This window comes from Mytilus edulis, chromosome 8 (genome assembly GCF_963676685.1).
Source record: "Mytilus edulis chromosome 8, xbMytEdul2.2, whole genome shotgun sequence".
Classification (NCBI taxonomy): domain Eukaryota; kingdom Metazoa; phylum Mollusca; class Bivalvia; order Mytilida; family Mytilidae; genus Mytilus; species Mytilus edulis.
In genome coordinates this window covers 81831824-81853587 of record NC_092351.1, presented here as the reverse complement: position 1 = coordinate 81853587, position 21764 = coordinate 81831824, and the positions used below count along the sequence as shown (strand labels likewise).

Below are 21764 nucleotides of genomic sequence, written 5' to 3'. Positions count from 1 at the left end.
TTTTTCAAAAGGTTCAAGGTGTTTTAAATATGAAAATTTAACCTACTTTGTTGTGTTCGTTTCATACCTTGTCAGTTATAAATAGGAACATTTGAATAGGTAAATATTAACACACAATAATGTTGTGTTATACTGAGAGGAAATCTTCATGGGTTTTTTATGGTTAGAAAAGGAATCGTAAATTTTTAGTTAATTGAAAAGTAACAAACGTTTCATCTGTACAATATAACAGTTCTACATAAAGCTAAAAGTAAATACAAACACATTTAAAAAAATTGTCATAATAATTTTTGTAAGTCTTTTTTTAATTTTTGTAAGTCTTTTTTAATTTCATTTATTAACAGCTGTAAACATCGTATATTGGTCAATGCGAGCTTCTTTAAAATATTTTCATTTTCTCTTCATTTAGTTTGCTGAGACAGATGCGATAAAAGATATCACACACGTACAGTTTGAAAAGACAAAAATCCACTATTCTGCGATAAGGAATCAAACTCAAAACATGAAAATATTTGTTTGATATGAACCCCGAAGCGTCTTGCTACATTTATATCTATGTTCAAATTTAACTTTGATTCCTTGTCAATGCAAGCTTATTTTGAACTTATACTCAGTGACTTCTTCGTTGTATTACGAGTTCGTTATATATTAAAAAGATAACCAGCTTAACATTAAATGGACATTTTATCCGATACTTATAAAACATAACATAAGTTAAACCTAATCTGTAAATTCAGAAATTATCATTTCGATGTTTTTATTAATGTGAATAATGCGACGGGGTAAGTTTCGCAATAATAAATATTCGCATTGTGATATCTGATACATTAAACATGTATTTGTATCCAGATTGTCACTAAATCACATTAATTTATCTCGCATCATTGTTTATTTCTCAAAAATGCAAATATAAATACATAAACAAAACTAAATAACAGTACATAGGTCATAAACTGTTTGACCCGTCGGATTTGTCGGTGTCTCAAGTCATGTTTTCTCTGTCAAATATTTTGAAGCCGACGAGGACGTTTGATCATAAATGTTCCCGATTATAACATTTTGACTGAGAGTAGATTTTCCTGGTGAATCATGTATGCATAGCCGGAAACATTTATCTAAAAGTTGCACCCGGTCTATTCAGGGTATGCGATTTTCAGACTTTGTCAGTTACTTTTATTATTTATTTCTTACTCGAATTGTTATATTTAAACAGCGGTTAAATATTGCTTCCTTCATTAATCCGCCAGTGTGTCAATATTTTGAGCCAATGATTTTGTACTCAAAATTGGAAGAAAAAAACAAACATCGTCACCTATAGTTGTTAATTTATGTGTCATGTGAAGAGTTGTCTCATTGGCAATTATACCTCATATTTATCTTTGTACATTATCAATGTAGCGCACGTTTTAAAACGCTGAATCAGTAGATTTTTAAAATCTTGAAATAATTAGGAACACATTTTTGTTGACCATAACATGCATAACATCAGCTGAATTACTGAGGAAAACAATTAATTTTACTTCCTTATTTTTTTTATCTATGAACTTTTTAAAATTAATAAAAACGTGAATGAAATAGTGATTAAGATTCAATCGTATATCTGATACTTTATCACATTTTATATATAGGTAAATACAATATTTAAATATATTTATAAGTTTGTGTATTGGGATGTTCATTAACATTTCGACAGATATATACTAACGTATCTCGTATTTGATCATCTAGAACAGTTTAATTTCAAAAGATTATTTCGTGCTAATAAGATGATATTTACAAAAATAATCATCTGCTTTCAGCTTGTATAACTCGAATATATCAATCTCATCTTTGAGGAAATAGACACCAAATTTATATCTACAACTTCCCTATTGGTATTTACATTCTAACTTGAATAGTGATAGTGATGTGTGACCTTGTATCTTAAACTTTAACCAGCTGGTCTTTGTTTTGGGTTCAAATACATCTATTGAAATGTCAAAAAATGTCTTCATAGATGTAACAAGATGAGGTATGAATGCAAATGAGACAACTCTCCATCAAAATAACAATTTATAAAAGAAAACCATTATAGATCAATGTATGCTATTCCAGCTCATAGATTTCAAATAACTGACTTAACCTTGGCTCAGTTATTTAGTGGGAAAAGACAAGTAGTATACATGGCTAAAATACTGCTTGATATTTAAAATCAAAGGTATACATTAGGTACAAAAAATATGTAGTAACTTATACTTCCACACTTGGCATATAAATACCAGAGAACCATATACATACAGAAAAGCTAAGACAGAGTAATACTTTAGAAAATCATACAGATACAAATGTAAGCTAACACTGACAGAACATTTTAAATAAATGTATCTTAAATAGATTGGTCAGTTCTTCATATCTACATAAATTCACATTCACTGTAATAAAAATAAAATGTTGTTTAACTGCAACAAAATACATTAACAGGCCTACTCCTTGCATGCTCCAACTCATTTTTGTCTTACAGATAGGTGTAACTTTAAAAATTGTGGTCTGTGTTACAGAAAACATACTCAACATCAAATAAAATAATGTGAATAACATGGTGTCTTTTTCATGTTTATAAAAAAAATGAATCTCTTTTAAAAAGGCGATTCTCGAAGAACATGATGTGTTAAACTTGGTTTTATAACTAGCTTAACCTCCGATCTGGTATTTTACTTTATTACTTTATACATGTATGGCAGTTGTAAATGTCAATGCACGGGTGATTTTCAACAACGAATGTCTCAAGCAAAAAAATTTGAAATTCTTTAACTAAGTCTGTCCCAAGTCAGGAGCCTCTGGCATTTGTTGATCTTGTATTATTTTGATTTTAGTTTCTTGTGTACAATTTGGAAATTAGTATGGCGTTCATTATCACTGGACTAGTATATATTTGTTTAGGGGCCAGCTGAAGGACGCCTCCGGGTGCGGGAATTTCTCGCTACATTGAAGACCTGTTGGTGACCCTCTGCTGTTGTTTTTTATTTGGTCGGGTTGTTGTCTCTTTGACACATTCCCCATTTCCATTCTCAATTTTAAATACATTTGATAACGGTTTATGGGAGTTGGATTGTTAATGTATATTCCACATGTCTACATATAGATGGCTTTATATTTACACTATTTCACTTTTTAATCCTTTTACCATTAACATGATTAAGTCGCGTTTCGAAAATGTTTATAACATGATTAAGTTGCGATCTAGTATTAAAAAAAAACCATATCATTTAGGGGGGGGGGGGGGTCACATATGGGGGTTCTGATCCCGGATCCCGCTTACACAATGTACGTTAGCAAATTTTCATTTTTTTATAATCTCCCGTGTCCCGCTAGACTTCATTTCTCTTTTTCACGACACAATAATTTGACTTTCACGTGTCACGCTTTCAAAACAATCGGCAATCCCGCGTCACGCTTAAACCCCAATGAGACCCACTTTAGGTATATCGTTCTTTTTCTTTTTTACTACAAAGCTTCAGGTACAAGCGATAAAGTGGGAAACACTATTGAATTCTGCTTTATCCATTTAAAATTTACTATTCTTATTAACAGTCCCATTAAACACTTGAAAAAATAAGTGAACCAGACAAGCATTTTGCTTTTACAAATATCATACCAAGATTTGATGCACTGACGCCAATTTCAGATTAAAATGCTAATTTAGCATTTTTGTTTATTTTTCATTTATATTTTGTATAAACACGTCTAAATCCCACCTCTTACACAGAAGATATGATCGGTATTAAATGGTTTGCGCTACAACCTACAAATGCCAGCATACGATTTTCAATATGTGTTGTCTCCATTGCATATATTCTATACATGCACACATACAGATATTCAAATGAAATAGTCGGATCGCAAATATTTTGAACGGATTTGATTATTTGTCTTGAATGTTTCAAAGCAGTACAAATAGAAATTAGTTTAGTTTAGACAAATACTTACAGCATATACACTAGACACATACTTTGTCAGCTTGTAGCGTGAACAATAGATTTTCTAGTATGTGTATGCCTTTGAATTTTAGGTTTCCCTTTACCGTGAAACATGCATTTCTTTTAATCTTCTCGATAACATAACAAAAACAAAGGATGTCGAAAATCTATCTGTTAACAGGAGACAAAACGTTTCCTTATCACACAGATTATAATCTCATATGAATATATTATACGAATTGAAATAATTTCGTTTCAATGTGATACAACGGAATAGTGTCTTTCTGTTTGTCTACGGGGATAAATTACTTCCTCAATAATTTACAAAGAAACTCTTGATTAAAAATATTCGCTTTGTCACATTTAATTCATTTTGAAAAGTTGTTTAAAACGAATACTGTTTGAATTTCTAACACTTCTCAGAGGATATTTATTATCATGATAGAAAAAGATTTAATAAGTCGTGCAAGTTTGTTATCGCTTGAAATCAAATAGAATTATTCAAATTCAATATAATAATTAACAAGCCTTTTGACATCAAGCGATATCCATAAACCACTCGGTATAAAACGTTTAATCATCTTACTTCAGCATTAGAATATAACCCCTGTTATTTCAACAGATCGGGCAGAGCTTATGTTTTAACTTGAATAAGGTGAGTCTATTTGAAGATATGTGTGATAAGGATGATAGCAGTTATAATTATTATTGAATTCAAATTACCTATCAGTTTCATCAAACGCAAATACAAAAGAACTGATAGTATGATACGGAACTAATAACTGGACACTTCATTGATGAATTTATCCCGAAACTCCTGTCCTGGACTAGTCTTTACAAAGCGAACTTCTTAAACCCCGCCCAGTCAAGTGAAATAAATCTAGTCATGATAACAATGTAAAAAAACCGACAATTTGACTTTTTCTATATGTAGAACATACATAGTCTGCAGGGGTGTGGAAATGCTATGCCCGACTCGCCCGACTCGTACATTTGAACAACCGGACAAGTAATTATTTTTGTCTTGGTTGCCCGTGGACAAGTAAAAAAATATCAGATTGCCCCTGGCTATATATGGAAATTCGGAAAATAAATTAAGTTTTTGTCTTATTTATAGATGAAGTCTTATTTATAGATTAAAGGTCATTGACAACATTATTTGTTGTCAAAGTGGAAAATAAAAAGGATGCATTAATTGCCCATCAAGACAATAATAAATAGTCAAGAAAAAAAGCAAGTGTGTCAGTTCAGAGAAACACCATAAAATCAATAGTTTATCTATTATTTAGTTTACATTTCTTCAATCACTGTCATCAAATTTAGTATACTACAATTTTTATTCAAAAATTGCTGCAAAATTGTCCTTTACATGTCATTTCATTGGTTGGTTTGCTGTAAGGTTTCTGTTAGGTTTCTGTCCCCGGGCCATTGATGTCAACCCATTTCCTACTTTCCTATTTTTTTACACATATAAACAAATATATTTTATTTGTTTGTGATGCACAACAGTGCTAAGTAAGAATCATATATTAGCTAACAAGAAATACTTCAATATTTATTGGGATCATCAGGGCAAGTAAATTTTTTTCCGGACAAGTAAAATTTTAGGTTTCACTTGCCCGGGGACAAGTGCTCTCAACAAATATTTCCACACCCCTGGTCTGTCAAACTGCAACGGGTGGATTGCTCAGAGGTTTCTGTATGCCTTCAATTACAGCTTTCCAAAATAAATCCTCTCCTACCCCAGTTTGATGTGTAACATATGGAGTTGTTTTCAGCAATGTTCTGATTGGACATATCATGTGCTTTGAATTAATGGTTTTCAGCATAATTGGTAGAAATGCGTTTCTTCCTTGCCTGCGTCTGCGGTCTTGTGAAAATTCTAGCTGCCATTGACACCATTCACTCTTTGCAAATTCATTGCTCATAATAACTATAATTTTCCAACATTTCTTTAGATAAGTATCTACGTTTTCAGTTTTTGAGACTCCAACATCAAAGTCTCGGAAATGTATACACAGCTTGAAACCTTCGTTTTCAAGTTTAGGCAAGAAAATATTATGTACCCATTTTCTGTCTGCATCACAGTATACGACAAATGCATGGTACTCGTAATCCTCGCTGCTATTTAATCTTATATAGCCTTTGCGCTTAAGTGTGTGCAGTCGGAACAGATAGCAGTAGTTTCTGATATTGGAATGACATTTGTATGCGGCTAGTATTAGAACAAGACAAAACACAGTAAATGATGCTAACGTTATTGCTATTGTGAATAACGGGTTCCAGGGCGTACAACTCTCTTTCGTTGGATTATAGTCTTTCAAAAGTATTCTATGCATTTTTTCTGGATAAATGCATACATATCTTTGTGGAAAGTTTTTGAGTTCCGGTAAATTAGGATTTTTATTTCTGATCCAATCTCGAAACCACATAAGATCACATGTACATGCAAAATGATTATTTGACAAATCAAGCGTTTCAAGTCTGTTTAACATTCCGTCTGGAAAGGATGATTCGTTTATAAGACTGATATAGTTACCTTCAAGATTTAAGTACCGTAAGTTTGTCATCTTTTCAAAAAGCTTGTTATTCCAGGAGGTCAACGAGTTTCCTTGTAGAGTCAGCCGTTTTAGCGATCGCAGTGATTGAAAAACTTTAGGTGGTATCCATCTTAGATGACAGGAGTGTAGATTCAATTCAGTAAGATTTGATAGTGGACCGAACATTTTATGTAAGATGCTGTAATTTGATGGTAAGTAGCTGTTTGTTAAGTCGAGGTATCCAAGCTTAGGAGTGTGTCTAAAAATATCGTCTGGATCGAATCTTTCTAGATTGTTAAAGTGAAAATAATTAGAACCAATATGCAGACTCTGTAATGATACGCTTTTAAAAGCTTCTCTGCATATTTTTATAAACCTATTTTTTTCAATCAATAATTTTCTTAATTGAGGCATTACATCAAAAGTTGAAGGCAACAAAACACTCAACCTATTTTCATTAAGTTGGAGGATTTCTAAAGACGGCAAACATCTGAACATGTTGTTATCTATGTTAGATAAGGCATTATCACCTAAATTTAATGATTTAAGTCTTGGAACATAACTTGCATTGCTATTTTTAACGCAAAAACTTGGAAGTCGAACGATATCATTCTTGTGCAAAATCAACGTTTCTATATCCACGATCATCGATATAATAAATGTTATTAGTTTATTTTCGGACATGTCAAGCAGCGTCAAGTTCTTGAGACTGGTTATTCCTTTCAATGAAAAATTCGAAAAACTATTTCTGCCCAGATGTATTTCTAAAGTGTTTATAAGCGTTGATGAAGAGAAAATAAAAGCTGGTACAACTGTCCAACCATTGTCCTCTAAGCGAATTTTTTGTAATCCTCTTTCCATTCCACTAAATGCATTTTCAAAGTATGTGATATTCAAGTTTTTTTCTCCTGAGATCTGTATTGTCTCCAAAAACGTTAAGTTACCAAATGCATCGTTATCAATATGACAAATTGAGTTTGAAATTAGGTAGAGTGAATGTGTACTGATTCGGGTTAAATTCGAAAGAAAATGTCTCGTCAGTTTACGAAACGTGTTGTTTTGTAAATGAATAGATTTAATATAAGGCGGAAATGTTGGTATATATGTAAGCAATGAACATGTTGCTAATTGGGTGGAGCGGTCACATGTGCATACCTGGTTTGGGCATCTTTTACACATTAAACATTCGAAACACATGATAAAAAGTATTACTGATATTTTTGAACAGCCCATCATCGCATTGGATAATATCTGAAAGTAGACAAAATGACATAAATCAAAGTTCAGTATTATACCTTGTATGGATACTACAAATTTCAAAAGAGAAACATTTACTGAGATATCATAGTTTGATGTACAAAAACTATAAGCGATTCTAACATGACGACCTTCAAACGCTTTGAGTACACACCCGTGGTCAAATATGAATATATTGTCAGGCTGTTCCAATCGTACTCCCACGTCATATGATTTTTTATGAATGAGATACCCGACGTCATAGAACAATGACGTAAGAATATGACTTTGAGCATTTTACGGGAAAATACACGGTTGACAAATCAAAATCATCACAAGGAAACGTAAACATACGATGCTAAATGTGGTATAAGCCGATTTTTTTAAAAACATTATAAGTAAATTATAAGTAAATTATAATTTAAATTCACCCAAAACTATCTAAATACGTTATTGTAAAAACTTTAAGCATGTCACTAATTCAGTTTGATCCGTTCGTTAACGCCAATTTAATAGTGCGTTTATTTATGAGAACGGCAAATATTTGCCTCCACCAAGAGCGCTTCGATCCAAAACAATAGCCGTATTTGTCCTATTAGAATCGAAATAATTCATGGTGGCTTGAATATGTCGTGATTTTACCACGGGTTGTCCCTTTATGACGATATTTTACCCCTCGCTATAGCTCAGGGTAAAATATTTGTCATAAGGGGCCAACCCGTGGTAAAATCACGATATATTCCATCCCCAATGCATTATTTCTTAATGATTCAAGCCTTTTTTTTTTAGAGGTTTAGAGAATATATATGTTTACCAATGCGCTTTATCAAATTATTATTCTTCCTGTAAGAAAGATCTTCTAGAGTAAAATTGCTCTATTTTTTGCATAGTTTTTATAAGAATGATATATAGCGTTAACTGCACTTTTGCGAACATAGTATGCATTGCTGTTGCGAAAGACTATTGATTTTCACGTCAATCATTGTTTGATTAAACGTACAAAGGCGGATCGTTGTTGCTTGTACAGACATGTAGGTTTCACTTATAAGCCTGATCATATGTGCGCTTGAAATGGCGATTTTATAAACCATAAAGTCGCTGAATGACTAAATGCTAGTTACAGTAAACCAATTAAAGATCAAGGTAAGGCCTTCAACACGGAGCTTTGCCTCACACCGAACAGCAAGTTATAAAGGACCCAACAATAACTAGTGTTAAACCAATCAAACGGGAAAACCAATGCGGTGCAATCTACATAAAAACCAAAAATTTTATATGTATATGAAAAGTAACAGTATTTTAACAGTCAGTATAATAATGATATTAATGTTGTGTTTAATACTGACTATATAAATAGTCAATGTTAAACACAACATTATCATATACATGATAGTTCCATGGATATGAACCTTAACCGGATACATTTTGAAATCTTTAGAATAATCACATCGGGTCCGATTGCCTTGTTTGGATCTTGCTTTTTGATAATTTGTTTATATAATACTATATTATAGCAAATAACGAATTTGGTCTGAGTATAGATAAGTTAAATATATATATCTAACGGTCTGAAATCTGCCGTCAACATTAAAATTTATAAACGAAAAAGAAGGGAAACATCACTGAAGATTGATACTTTTTACTTAAGACTAAATTATTATTCATTACACATCCAACATCCAATATACTGAATGATACTTTAGTCTTAGATGCAGGATTTGTTATTTGCTTTATTTGCTCTATAGTAGTTGGGATGTACAAGTATCTGGCCACGTTTATTCTGTGTTTTTATTGCTCTATAGTAGTTGGGATGTACAAGTATCTGGCCACGTTCATTCTGTGTTTTTATTGTTTATAGTAGTTGGGATGTACAAGTATCTGGCCACGTTCATTCTGTGTTTTTATTGCTCTATAGTAGTTAGGATGTACAAGTATCTGGCCACGTGCATTCGGTGTTTTTATTGCTCAATAGTAGTTGGGATGTACAAGTATCTGGCCACGTGCATTCGGTGTTTTTATTGCTCTATAGTAGTTGGGATGTACAAGTATCTGGCCACGTGCATTCGGTGTTTTTATTAGATGTATTTGTATTTTTATACATGTGATGAGTAAAGTCTCTTTTTCAACTGATTTTTATAGTTTGTTCTTATGTTCTTCTGTTACACCACTGTCCCTAGTTATTGGGAGGGTTAGGCTCCAACTAAAACGTTTACCCCCGCCACATTGTTTATTTGCCTGACCTAAGTCAGGGACCTTCACTTAAGAGGTTGTGTTATATATGTTGTTTTCGTTCATTATTTTTTACAAAATTAGATCTTTATTTTTCTCGTCTGAATAGTTGTACATTTGACATTTTGGGTCCTTTAATAGCTTAAATAACTTACTTACCATACCAAGAAGTTTCACGTAACAAGTTTATTGCTTTAAAAAATCCGTGTCAACTTCTGCTAAACGCATTTAAATTTCCTGTTTTCTCTTATTTTATACAAAAATTATATCATATGATCATATGATTATTCGTAATACCATACTCGTGATATGAGAAAGTCCTTTAAAACAAAAGATTATATCTGAACTGTAAATATAATTAAGGAAATTGTAAATACCATTAATTCAAACAAAAGTGTCTGTTTCCTTAAAATAATCATTTCGATTCAATGGGGGAAATTTTTGTTTTGTCTGGTGTACTATTATTTTCCTTTTTAGTTTTTTTAACCATGGTTTTATCGTTTTATTTTCTATCTATGAGTTTAAATGTCCCTCTTGAATCTTGCATCTCTTTTAGAAGAATCAATACATATCAAAATCATAACAGGCTAGTTTTAACAAAATTCTGAATATCAGATTCTTTTTTCATCAGTACAATATGCATATATGAAGACATTCAATATCGCCCAAAGGGGGACTGATGAATAGAATTTTCTTTTTCGACCGGCAGTAAAACTTTCGACAAAGTGGGGCACCCGTTTCGCTGTTGGTGATGAACAAGTAGTCGCGGATTTTCATGATGGGGACATTAGATCCGATATCTAGTTTAAAGAGAGTGTGACCATCTCTGCAACTTTTTGGATGGTCCGTAATTGACCAATCTAAGTCCTTTTACAATTATAAGAAGATGTGGTATGAGTGCCAATGAGATAACTCTCTTTACAAGTCTCAATTTGTAAAAATACCTATTAGAGAAGGTCTTTCACAATAATTAGTGAAAAAATATTAAACGAGCAAACAACAGTCTAATTTATATTGAAATCAAGAAGCGTGAAACACTTATGAACCAAACAAACGACAACCACGTGCACTGACCATTAAGTTCTTGACTTAAGTCAGGTGCAAACAAATGCAGCGGGTTAAAACGTTTTACCATCATTTTTTTTAATTCAAAAGTCCTGTACCATGTCAGGAAAATGGTCATAGTTATATTATAGTTCGTGTCTGTGTATGTTACATTTACATGTTGTATTCCTGTTGTGTTGTAGTTCTCTTTTTATATTTGATGTGTTTCCCTCTGCTTTAGTTTGTTAACTTGATTTTTTTTTTAACCATCGATTTATGAATTTCGAACAGCGGTATACTACTTTTGCCTTTCTTTAATAGGTACCAACCTTTACCCTCACCTGAATCAATAGTATAACATCACATAAGAGCAAGACAAACTATGAAATATCAATTAAAATGGCTTTACTCAATTAAAAGAAATATTAACCCAAACAATAAACTCATCATAGATACCAGGACTAAATTTTGTATATACGCGCGTTTCGTCTACAACAGACTCATCAGTGACGCTCGAATCCAAAAAAGTTAAAAAGGCCAAATAAAGTACGAAGTTGAAGAGCATTGAGGACCAACATTCCTAAATTTTTGCCAAATCCAGCTAAGGTAATATATGCCTGAGGTAGAAAAGCCTCAGTATTTCAAAAATTTTAAATTTGGTAAACAGTTAATTTATAAATATAACCATATCAATGATAATTCATGTCAGCACAAACAGTGCTGACTACTGGCAGGGCTGGTAATACCTTCAAGCAAAAAAAGTAATCTATGACAAAGTGTTAATACAAAATTATAGAATAAGGAGTGAAATGTTGATTAATTCCAGAGAGTCGTGAATAAAAGGCCGCCAAATAGAATAATGTACACAGGAAAATGCAATTTATTGTCTACAGTAATAAAGAAGTATTTTTACAAAATGAATAATTTTCTTGTTCATAGTACAAAAACAGATTTGGAAATTTAAAGTCATACCAAACAATTATTAAATAGATAAAAGAAGATGTGGTATGAGGGCCAATGAGACAACTCTCCATCCAAGTCACAATTTATAAAGGTAAACTATTATAGGCTAAGACACAGTCTTAAACACGATTCTATGCTCACATCTAAAAGCAAGCTATAAAGGATCCCAAATATTATAAGTGTACAACCATTGAAAAGGGAAAACCAATGGTCTAATTCAAATAAAAAACGAGAAACGAGACACACTTATGAACCAAATGAACTGGCAACAACCAGAACATCAGATTCCTATCTTATGACTGGTGCAAACAATTGCAGCGGGATTAAACGTTGTAATGGTACCAAAGCATTTATATATTAAAAATAGATAAACGAAATATTACTTTAAATAAACTCATCATAGATACAAGGATTGAAATTTTATATTTACGCCAGGCTCGCGTTTCGTCTACAAAAGACTCATCAGTGACGCTCGAATAAAAAATTGTATTAAATAAGTAAACATTAAATTAAATAAGTAAACATTTAATTACAAAAAAGCATTACAAATTGTATCAAAAGTTGAAACACGAAAGCAATATTTGAGAGTACTCGCAATTACTGAAAACTAGTAAAAAGCCCAAAACAAGTAATAATGAAAATAAAAATCATTCATCAGAGACACATATCAACAAAAACACATCCCAGAGATTTGGTTTCTTATCGTCATGAACAGTGCAATGCAAACACATACAAGTATCGACAGGCAGTGTATAATTTAGTCTTATGTTGACGAAATGCGCGTCTGGCGTACTAAATTATAATACTGGTACCTAGCTTTGATAACTATTTACCTCTATAAAACATGAACATGTTTTCATTTCATAATGACAAAATCGATATTTTTGCCACTGATAACTATATTAAAAGATCTAATAACGGTTTGATGAGCAGATAAGTGTACACAGATCACAGAGAGATGAACAATGTTACCGTATACTTTAGGGAAGTTTTTACTAATATATCTTTGTATTTATGAATAAATTTAGTAACAGTTTTAAGTTATAAATGGTAACGTAATCCCTTACATAATACTTAAATACATTACATCACTGCAGATCTGTACTTAGTGTATTCTTGTTGTTGATATACACAAGAAGCCCTCCACGCCTACACTATTTTTTGTTAGGATGTATTTCTTCTATTTGTACCAATCTGATAAGTAACTTTGAATTATCGAAAAACTAAGAATTTTCTTATCCCAGGCATAGATTACCTTAGCCGTATTTGGCACAACTTTTTGGAATTTTGGATCCTCAATGCTCTTCAACTTGGTACTTGTTTGGCTTTATGAATATTTTGATATGAGCGTCACTGATGAGTCTTATGTAGACGAAACTCGCGTCTGGCGTACTAAATTATAATCCTGGTACCTTTGATAACTATTATGCTTTTCAAGTAATGAGTTATTATGTTGTACTGTTACCCCACTATCCCAGGTTAGTGGGTGAGATGGGCACCAAATTCTATATTGTTTTTTTTTCAATTTATTTTATGTTGAACTCTGCCACATTATGCCTGTCATTTTCCAAAGTCAGGAGCCTTTAAAACATTAGTTGCTGTGTTATACATTTGATTTTCTTCATTTTTTTGTACATACAGTAAGCCGTTAGTTTTCTCGTTTGAATTGTTTTACATGTGTCATTTACGGGGCTATGCGGTATGGGCTTTTCTCATTGTTTAGGGCCGTACGGTGACCTATCGTTGTCTCATTTTCAATCATACCACATCTTCTTTCTTTATACTAAACATAGCGAATGCAGTTAATCCAAACGGTTTTTAACTCTATTGCCAAATACATGCAAAGGATAAAAATTAAAGCCCCTTAGTAACTTTTGATAAATTGACTGTTGGTTGCGTAACGTCCAGTGGCAAATATTGAAACCATGTTCAAGAAATGGAAGTTGTGAAATTACATTACTATATATGTATTCAATGTATGTACCGACTTTTGAATAAAAAGTAAATAAACTCATCATAGATACCAGGACTAAATTTTATATATACGCCAGACGCGCGTTTCGTATACAAAAGACTCATTAGTGATGTTCGAATCCAAAAAAGTTTAAAAAAGCCAAATAAAGTACGAAGTTGAAGAGCATTGAGATCCGAAATTCCCAAAAGTGTTGCCAAATATAGCTAAGGTAATCTATGCCTGAGGTAGAAAAGCCTAAGTATTTCAAAAAATCACAATTTTGTAAACAGATAATTTATAAATATAACAATATCAATGATAATTCATGTCAGCACAAAAAGTACTGACTACTGGGTTTGTGATACCTTCGGGGAAATAAATCTCCACCAGCAGTGGCATTGACCCAGTGGTTGTAAATAAACTCATCATAGATACCAGGACTAAATTTTATATATGCGCCAGACGCGCGTTTTGTCTACAAAAGACTTATCAGTGACGCTCGAATCCAAAAAAGTTTTAAAAAAGCCAAATAAAATACGAAGTTGAAGAGCATTGAGATCCAAAATTCCCAAAAGTGGTTATCTATGCCCGAGGTGGAAAGGCCTTAGTATTTCAAAAAATTCAAAATTTTGTAAACAGTTAATGTATAACAATATCAATGATATGTTCATGTCAGCACAAAAAGTACTGACTACTGGGCTTGTGATACCCTCGGGGAAATAAATCTCCACCAGCAGTGGCATTGATCCAGTGGTTGTAAATAAACTCATCATAGATACCAGGACTAAATTTTATATATACGCCAGACGCGCGTTTCGTCTACAAAAGACTCATCAGTGATGTTCGAATCTAAAAAAGTTTTAAAAAAGCCAAATAAAATACGAAGTTGAAAAGCATTGAGATCCAAAATTCCTAAAAGTGTTGCCAAATACAGCTAAGGTAATCTATGCCTGAGGTAGAAAGGCCTTAGTATTTTAAAAAATTCAAAATTTTGTAAACAGTTAATTTATAAATATAACAATATCAATGATAGTTCATGTCAGCATAAAAAGTGATGACTACTTAGCTTGTGATACCCTCGGGGAAATAAATCTTCACTAGTAGTGGCATCGACCCAGTGGTTGTAAATAAACTCATCATAGATACAAGGACTAAATTTTATATATACGCCAGACGCGCGTTATATGCCTTATTCTTTAATTTTGTCTTCTTATATCTATGTTTTTACAGTGATAATAGTTATCTCTGCAGGTGAAATCCATCTTCCTCCTTCAATAAAAGAGTTAACCTCTAGGATACAGTCAAAAGTTTTTAAACAGAAGAGAATAGTTTGTCTTTCTCTTTTTTGTGTATAAATAAACTGTCCTGATTCACTTGTTTTACACAAGTCATTTTGGGGCTCGTTTTAGGTTGCTGCTTGGTGTGAGCTAAGGCTCCGTCAAGTCTTGAAGGATTTACTTTTACCTACATTTGTTAACTTTTTATATATTGTGACTTAGATGGAAGACAATAACAATCAAAACAAAGGAGTAAACAAAGACTTACAAAACCAAAGGACATTTACATAATCAGTTATAAATAATAATTAAGAAACAACACGAACTCCACTAAACATAGGGAGTGAAATCAGGTGCTCCAGAAGGATAAGCATTACCTGCACCGTATACGACACCCGTCGTGTTATATCTTTGGTCAGTTCGGTAATGATGGAAGGTTATTATGACTGAGAAAGAATATCAAATATGATTTCTGACACCGTTTTGTCATAATGGCTAATCAGCTCAAAGTTGTCATAACACATTTTCTCATTTATATTATACACTAACAAATAATAAAGTAATCAATCAACCGTTATCGAAAGTATACTCAAAATGAATTAAGATTAAAAAGAGTGATAAGTTAAAACAGTTACTTCATATACGTGTACGAATATGTAGAGCTTAAAAACCAAATATTCCGAAGAACGGTGCTAAATTCATTTAAGACAATCAACACCTTGGTTTAAAAAAATTGTGTTTAGAATAATAAAAAGTTTGATATAATGTACATAAAATTAAAGAAAATCAAGTAGAATTTACAGAAGGATAAAAGACGTTGTAGTTTATTTGTAACAGTCTAAAATAATACGAATCTATATTGTGTCAAAAATCAATGGATGAAAGATGTTGTAATGTTTTATTTGTAACAGTTTTAATTTCTGTATTGTTGCTAAATACATGGACGAAAGATTGTGTAGGGTTTTATTTGTAACAGTCTAAAATGATACAATTCTGTATTGTTTCCAAATCAATAGATGAAAGATGTTATAGTGTTTTATTTGTAACAGTCTTAAATTATATTAATAAAGTATTGTTTTCAAATCAATGGATGACAAGTTACGTAGTGTTTTATTTGTAACATTCTAGATGTATACACTTATAATTTAATTTTGGATGTAACGCGTCTTTTGATTTGCTGACGTTATTTTGTTATGAGCCCATAGACATACTTTAGTCGTGTGACCGTGACGTCATCAACGTATTTTCATGGTTTTCTACGGTTTAAAATGGAATTTAGAATTAAATTATAAGAAACGACTGTCATATTTTTTCTGTCTTTTCGAAATAACATAAAAAAAAATGTGGTGCACACTAGTGTTAAATAACCCACTACCCGCGTTATTCAGTGTGCACCAAATTTTTTATGTTACTTCTTCATAGACAGAAAAAATATTACAGTCATTCCTTAATTGTATTGTTTGAATATCAATAGATGAAAGTTTTTGTAGTGTTTAATTGTAGCAATCTAAAATTATACAATGTTGTATTGTTTTCAAATCAAGGGATAAAAAATGCTGAAGTGTTTTATTTTTAACAGTCTAAAATTATGTATTGTTGCCAAATTTAAATCAATGAATGAAAGATGTTGTAGCATTTAATTTTATAACAGCTTTAAATTATACAGTGATGAATTGTTTCCAAAATAACCTTGCTCCATAGGAACACAATTAAATTTTGTTCTGAAATGGAATAGTAATTAATTAACTGTTTGCTTGAAACATCCACAATTCGTCACTTTTAAATGTTTCAATACGTGTACTTCATATCTGATATGCTAAAATATCAGAACGAAGGGACCTGACTTGCTCAGTACAGTCTGCTAGACTTTTTTCATCGTAGAACTTGCTGATTAGTCCACAGTCGCTTATTGATGAGTCATAAATAACCATTTTGCATGTTGCTGATTTACTCCGACATTGCAATATACATTGTGATAAGCTGTAATTTTTATCTTCTTCCACTGGTTGATCCATAGGAAAGTATACTTTTCCTGTCACTATCTTCGAGATATGAACGTCCAACAGAGTTCCATCTGTAAAATGATAGAATATGGCTTGAATATGAAAGTAGATTAAACGAGGGACGCAAGATACAAGAGTGACATTCAAACTCATAGATAAAACTTAAACTGACAATGTAATAATATTTCCAAAAGAAGATTGAAAACGATTTCTGACCTACCAAGGGTTAGTAGTAGTATATTATAAAAATACAAATGCATGCAGCATTGTTTGGGGGGAAAATGATTATTTTCAAGTTATGAAAATACATGTTCCTGACCCGAAAAGGAATATCAAACTGTCGTCCACCTGTGATAATATAGGTACAAGTAATAACAACAAAAAGAGTATAGAAGTTGACAAGACACTGCGTATTAACAAATATCATAAAAGTATTTTGATAGAGCTTCAAAAAAGTACATGCAGTAGAGTACTCTGAGATCAGTACTTTTTGTATTATACCTTTTTGATTTTTGTGTTTGTACTTATTGGCTATCTGGCTTCAAGCTCTTTCAAAAAAAATAACATTTTTTACTTAATGTGTAATGGGGGCTAGGCCGATTCACTTTCTTAACTTTGTTTATTAGTCTGTCATAATCAAAGAGCCTATTTTCAAGTGGTTTGCGTAGTTTACACTCGGTCATAATTGTTTCTCGATGATTATAATGTTATAAATAATGACTTTCTTTTATTCTTTTGTATCAATATTGTTTCCAATATTCGATTTCGGGGCTATATATATTAGTTACTTTACGATGGCCAATATTGGTTGTTTAATTTGTTCTGGTCTTGATATAGAATTATTACATTTTCAATTTTTTCCTGTTTTTTTTTTTCTCGTTTTATATTGGCATGCAACTTTTGTTGTAGACATTCTAAAAAGTAAAATCACAAAAATACTGAACTTAGAGGAAGATCAATTGGGAAAGTCCATAATCACATGGCAAAATCAAATAACAAAACGCATCAAAAACGAATGGACAAAAACTGTCATATTCCTGACATGGTACAGGCATTTTCAAATGTAGAAAATGGTGGATTAAACCTGGTTCTATAGCGCTAACCCTTGCATGTAGAAATACGAAGATTTGGTATTATTGAGAATGAGACAATTCCCCAAAATGTATAGGTCCTTTAGGACTTCAACAGATAGTTATAGTTACTTATTCATTCACTTCAAACATTATTGCTTATACGACATGTATTTTTCATCATTCTTGTAACCCTCAATTTTACCTTAAAACATTTACCACAGAACCATAGTATGTAGATCACTATGTTTCAACTTTTTTTTTGTCGTGGGAGGGTTTTCATTTACATGTACGCATTGATAAATATGTATACTTCTCATCGTTTAAACAATATCTTTGGTGAACAGTTTTTGACGGATACTCTTATAAATGTATAGATTATATAAGTGACTTCTATAACGAAGAATGGCTTTACAGAAACAATTAAGGATATATGATAATAACCATTGTTTCAATTATCAAACAAAATATTGTATAGGTTTTAAAAAAGAAAAAAAATGAGACGATTCGTGTGAAAACGAATCTCCAGCTCCGCATTTAACTTTTATGCAACGGTTATTCAATCATTAATAAAAATTATCAGATCTCTATTTTAGATTTGCATGTTGATCTTACTTATATCGTTTTGGTGGATTTGAAAAATATACATTGTGTCATATGTTTGCATATGCAAAGTCTGTTCTTTGAATCTTAAACTTTAAGATAATTGAGAGGAATGAGCCTGTCTATTCTATAAATTCCACTCAGTGACGTTGTCTTTTACAAAAACTTCCATTTTACGAGTAATTCATAGGAAGTACTTTGTCCCCCAAAAATGGTTTCTCGTTGATTAAAAGACAAAAATTTGAATTAAAACATTTGTGTTCATTATGTTCATATCAACAATATTTGAAAACAATTTCATTAAACTTCAACAACTTAAGCGGATAAGTTACAATCGCTTAACATAATTCGCATCATTGCATTCAAAACAAGAGGCTGTATAATTACAGCCAGTACGGAAAAATCTAAAACTCAAACTTGATCATTTTTACCTTCTTTGTTCAAAACTGAAACTTGCAAAAAACAGTGTATAAACGGTTCTCAAACTATCAAACTATCAACCAGAAAGAGCTTATTAAGACAAAAACATATAGACATTATTTTCATTAAAAACAATCTATGGAATATTTAAGTTCAGATTGCCGTTTCGAAATTTCGATAAGGTGTTTTAAATTTTCCAATATTAATGTGTTTCACGTGTTTCACACGATCAAATGGTAAAAGCCGGAACCTGTTGAACCCTAGTGTTATTTCGTTCAGAGATTTCAGATATAATTGTCCTATGAATACATTTAAATGTCTTGGATTGTTATAATTGTCCTGGTGTTTACTCGGTTCATCCGTGCAAATCCTTTTAATATGCTTTCTTTACCGAAAGATACATGTAGTTAGAATTTGGCTCGTAATGTAAAACATTGTATTCTAAAAATCTGCACACTTTGTAATACCTGAATTTAGATTGGTTGACAATGCCTTTCTGTTTGTACCGAATACATGGAATATATTTGTTAAATTAACCACTCGGCGCCTACCACCAAGAATTTCTTCAAAGCAAATTTGACTTGAAAACCTTATCAGACGTTTTTAACGAACCATTATAGTTTCATTGATACACATATGAAAAAATTGAAATGTTTTACGCAAAATTCTAAAGGGTCGAAACAATATTCAGGAAATAATCACGTGACATAGTGAAACAGTGGTAAAGAATCACAACTTCTGATAATAATCAAATCAGGAATCGTCATGGTGAAATTCAATAATTTCTGGCATTATTTCTGTGTAGTACGGCGGGGAATTGGAATGCATCGCCGCACGTTTTTGTTAATCTTTGGGAGCTGTTCAATCATTGCTTTTTAAATTTTTGAATTAGACTTTTCGGGTTTTGACTCTAGTTTTAAATTAATCTAAATACTTCTCTGTGTTAATGACGACCGACAACAGAATTGCGTTACCTATGACAACAATAAATCAAACATGAAAGTAAAAATAAGGTATTGTGAGAGAAAATGGGTTTTTGACATTTATTTTGGGGGGGGGCGGGGGGGGGGGGCGTCGTTGGGGGATTTATTCCATTTAACATCAAACATTTTTGTTTAAACTATGAAATGATTAATTATGTGATTAATCAATTACACAATTATGGATTCGTTAAAAGTTATACACACTCCTATTCACTGTATGAAAAGGGAATTTTAAGAAATAGTGGGTTTATAGAATTCAGTTAGTGTCAAATATTTCAAACTTGTTGATTTTTATTTTTTCTGTATTTGTACATGCATGTGCAAAGGTTGATTTACTTGAAATACCATGTATCCGCTTATAAACATAATTACTTAGGACTTATTTAGATACAATAATTGTTGTACAGTCGTTATCAATAATTGTTTGATCACCATAAAATGAGATTACAAGGTAATCCTTCGCTTCTAATTATGTTTTGTTTAAATAATCGAAATTTTACTAAAAGTAAGCTACAAGTTTTATAATATATTTATAAGTTGGTCCAATGTTAGGAAATAAGCCAAAATGGCGTGGAACTTGAAGAAACAATGTGGGTACCTGCATTTAAGTATAGATAGAAAAATGCTTAGAAAAGGGTCCTTCACAATCTAAGTTCCGAATAAAACACTCATAATAACTTTTTTACTTTAATACAGGATACTGACATCGGTCTTATATATAACAAAAGAGGGACGAAAGATACCAGAGGGACAGTTAAACTAATAAATCAAAAAATATAACGAACCCCACCAAAAACTATATAACGTATGCTTACCTGTACCAAATAATCCAATGAAACAATAAATAATAAACCATCCGATCAAAACTTTAGCCATATTGAAAATACTGTTACAGTTAATATAGGAGCCAAGTTGACACTTTATCGTCATAGTATTCTGTGTTTTTGTATTAATGATACAATGATATGAATGCCTGTATAAATTATTGTAAGTATTACACGTTATGCTATATTATAATACGATTAAACATGTTACAGTGAGATTTGAATTCAGAATGTGTACGCTACAATAATTTGATATAAGTAATCAATGTATTAATTTCTGATGGTATTGTGTTAAATCAACATATGGTCTATATCACATTGTTAAACACTATTTGGAAAGCTTGTTGTCGGACATATGTCGAAAATACAAGTGAAATAGATTAAAATAACCTTTTGAACAATACAGATTAACCCCAATTTTAAATCTTTGACGTTGAATGGTAAGATATTATTGTTTTATTAACACAATACCTATTATTTTAGTATCGGAAACACTGAAACCATTTACGACATCACATACTGACACGTTTCCGGTACACTCCCCTTTCTTCAGGCACACTTAACGACGAAACATCTTTCTATCCTATTAAGTATAACATGTTTAAATTCATCAGCATTCAATCAGTTTTTTCGACATATAATTGATTTTTTTATATGTATTT

At 31.8% G+C, this 21764-nt stretch overlaps 1 protein-coding gene and 1 long non-coding RNA gene across 2 annotated transcripts; both read right to left on the bottom strand.

Annotated features, from left to right (window-relative positions):
* Positions 1-4304: 4304 nt before the first annotated feature.
* On the bottom strand, positions 4305-10272 carry LOC139486402 (toll-like receptor 13). Its single transcript, XM_071271275.1, has 3 exons — positions 10121-10272; positions 5609-7747; positions 4305-4902 (listed from the first exon to the last, which is right to left on the bottom strand). The coding sequence occupies exons 1-2, from the start codon at positions 10121-10123 to the stop codon at positions 5621-5623; spliced, it is 2130 nt and encodes a 709-aa protein (XP_071127376.1). The 5' UTR covers positions 10124-10272; the 3' UTR covers positions 4305-4902; positions 5609-5620.
* A 6546-nt stretch (positions 10273-16818) lies between these two features.
* On the bottom strand, positions 16819-21249 carry LOC139487145 (uncharacterized). Its single transcript, XR_011655771.1, has 2 exons — positions 21094-21249; positions 16819-17273 (listed from the first exon to the last, which is right to left on the bottom strand). It is a non-coding gene; the product is annotated as an uncharacterized lncRNA (long non-coding RNA).
* Between the last annotated feature and the right edge of the window lie 515 nt (positions 21250-21764).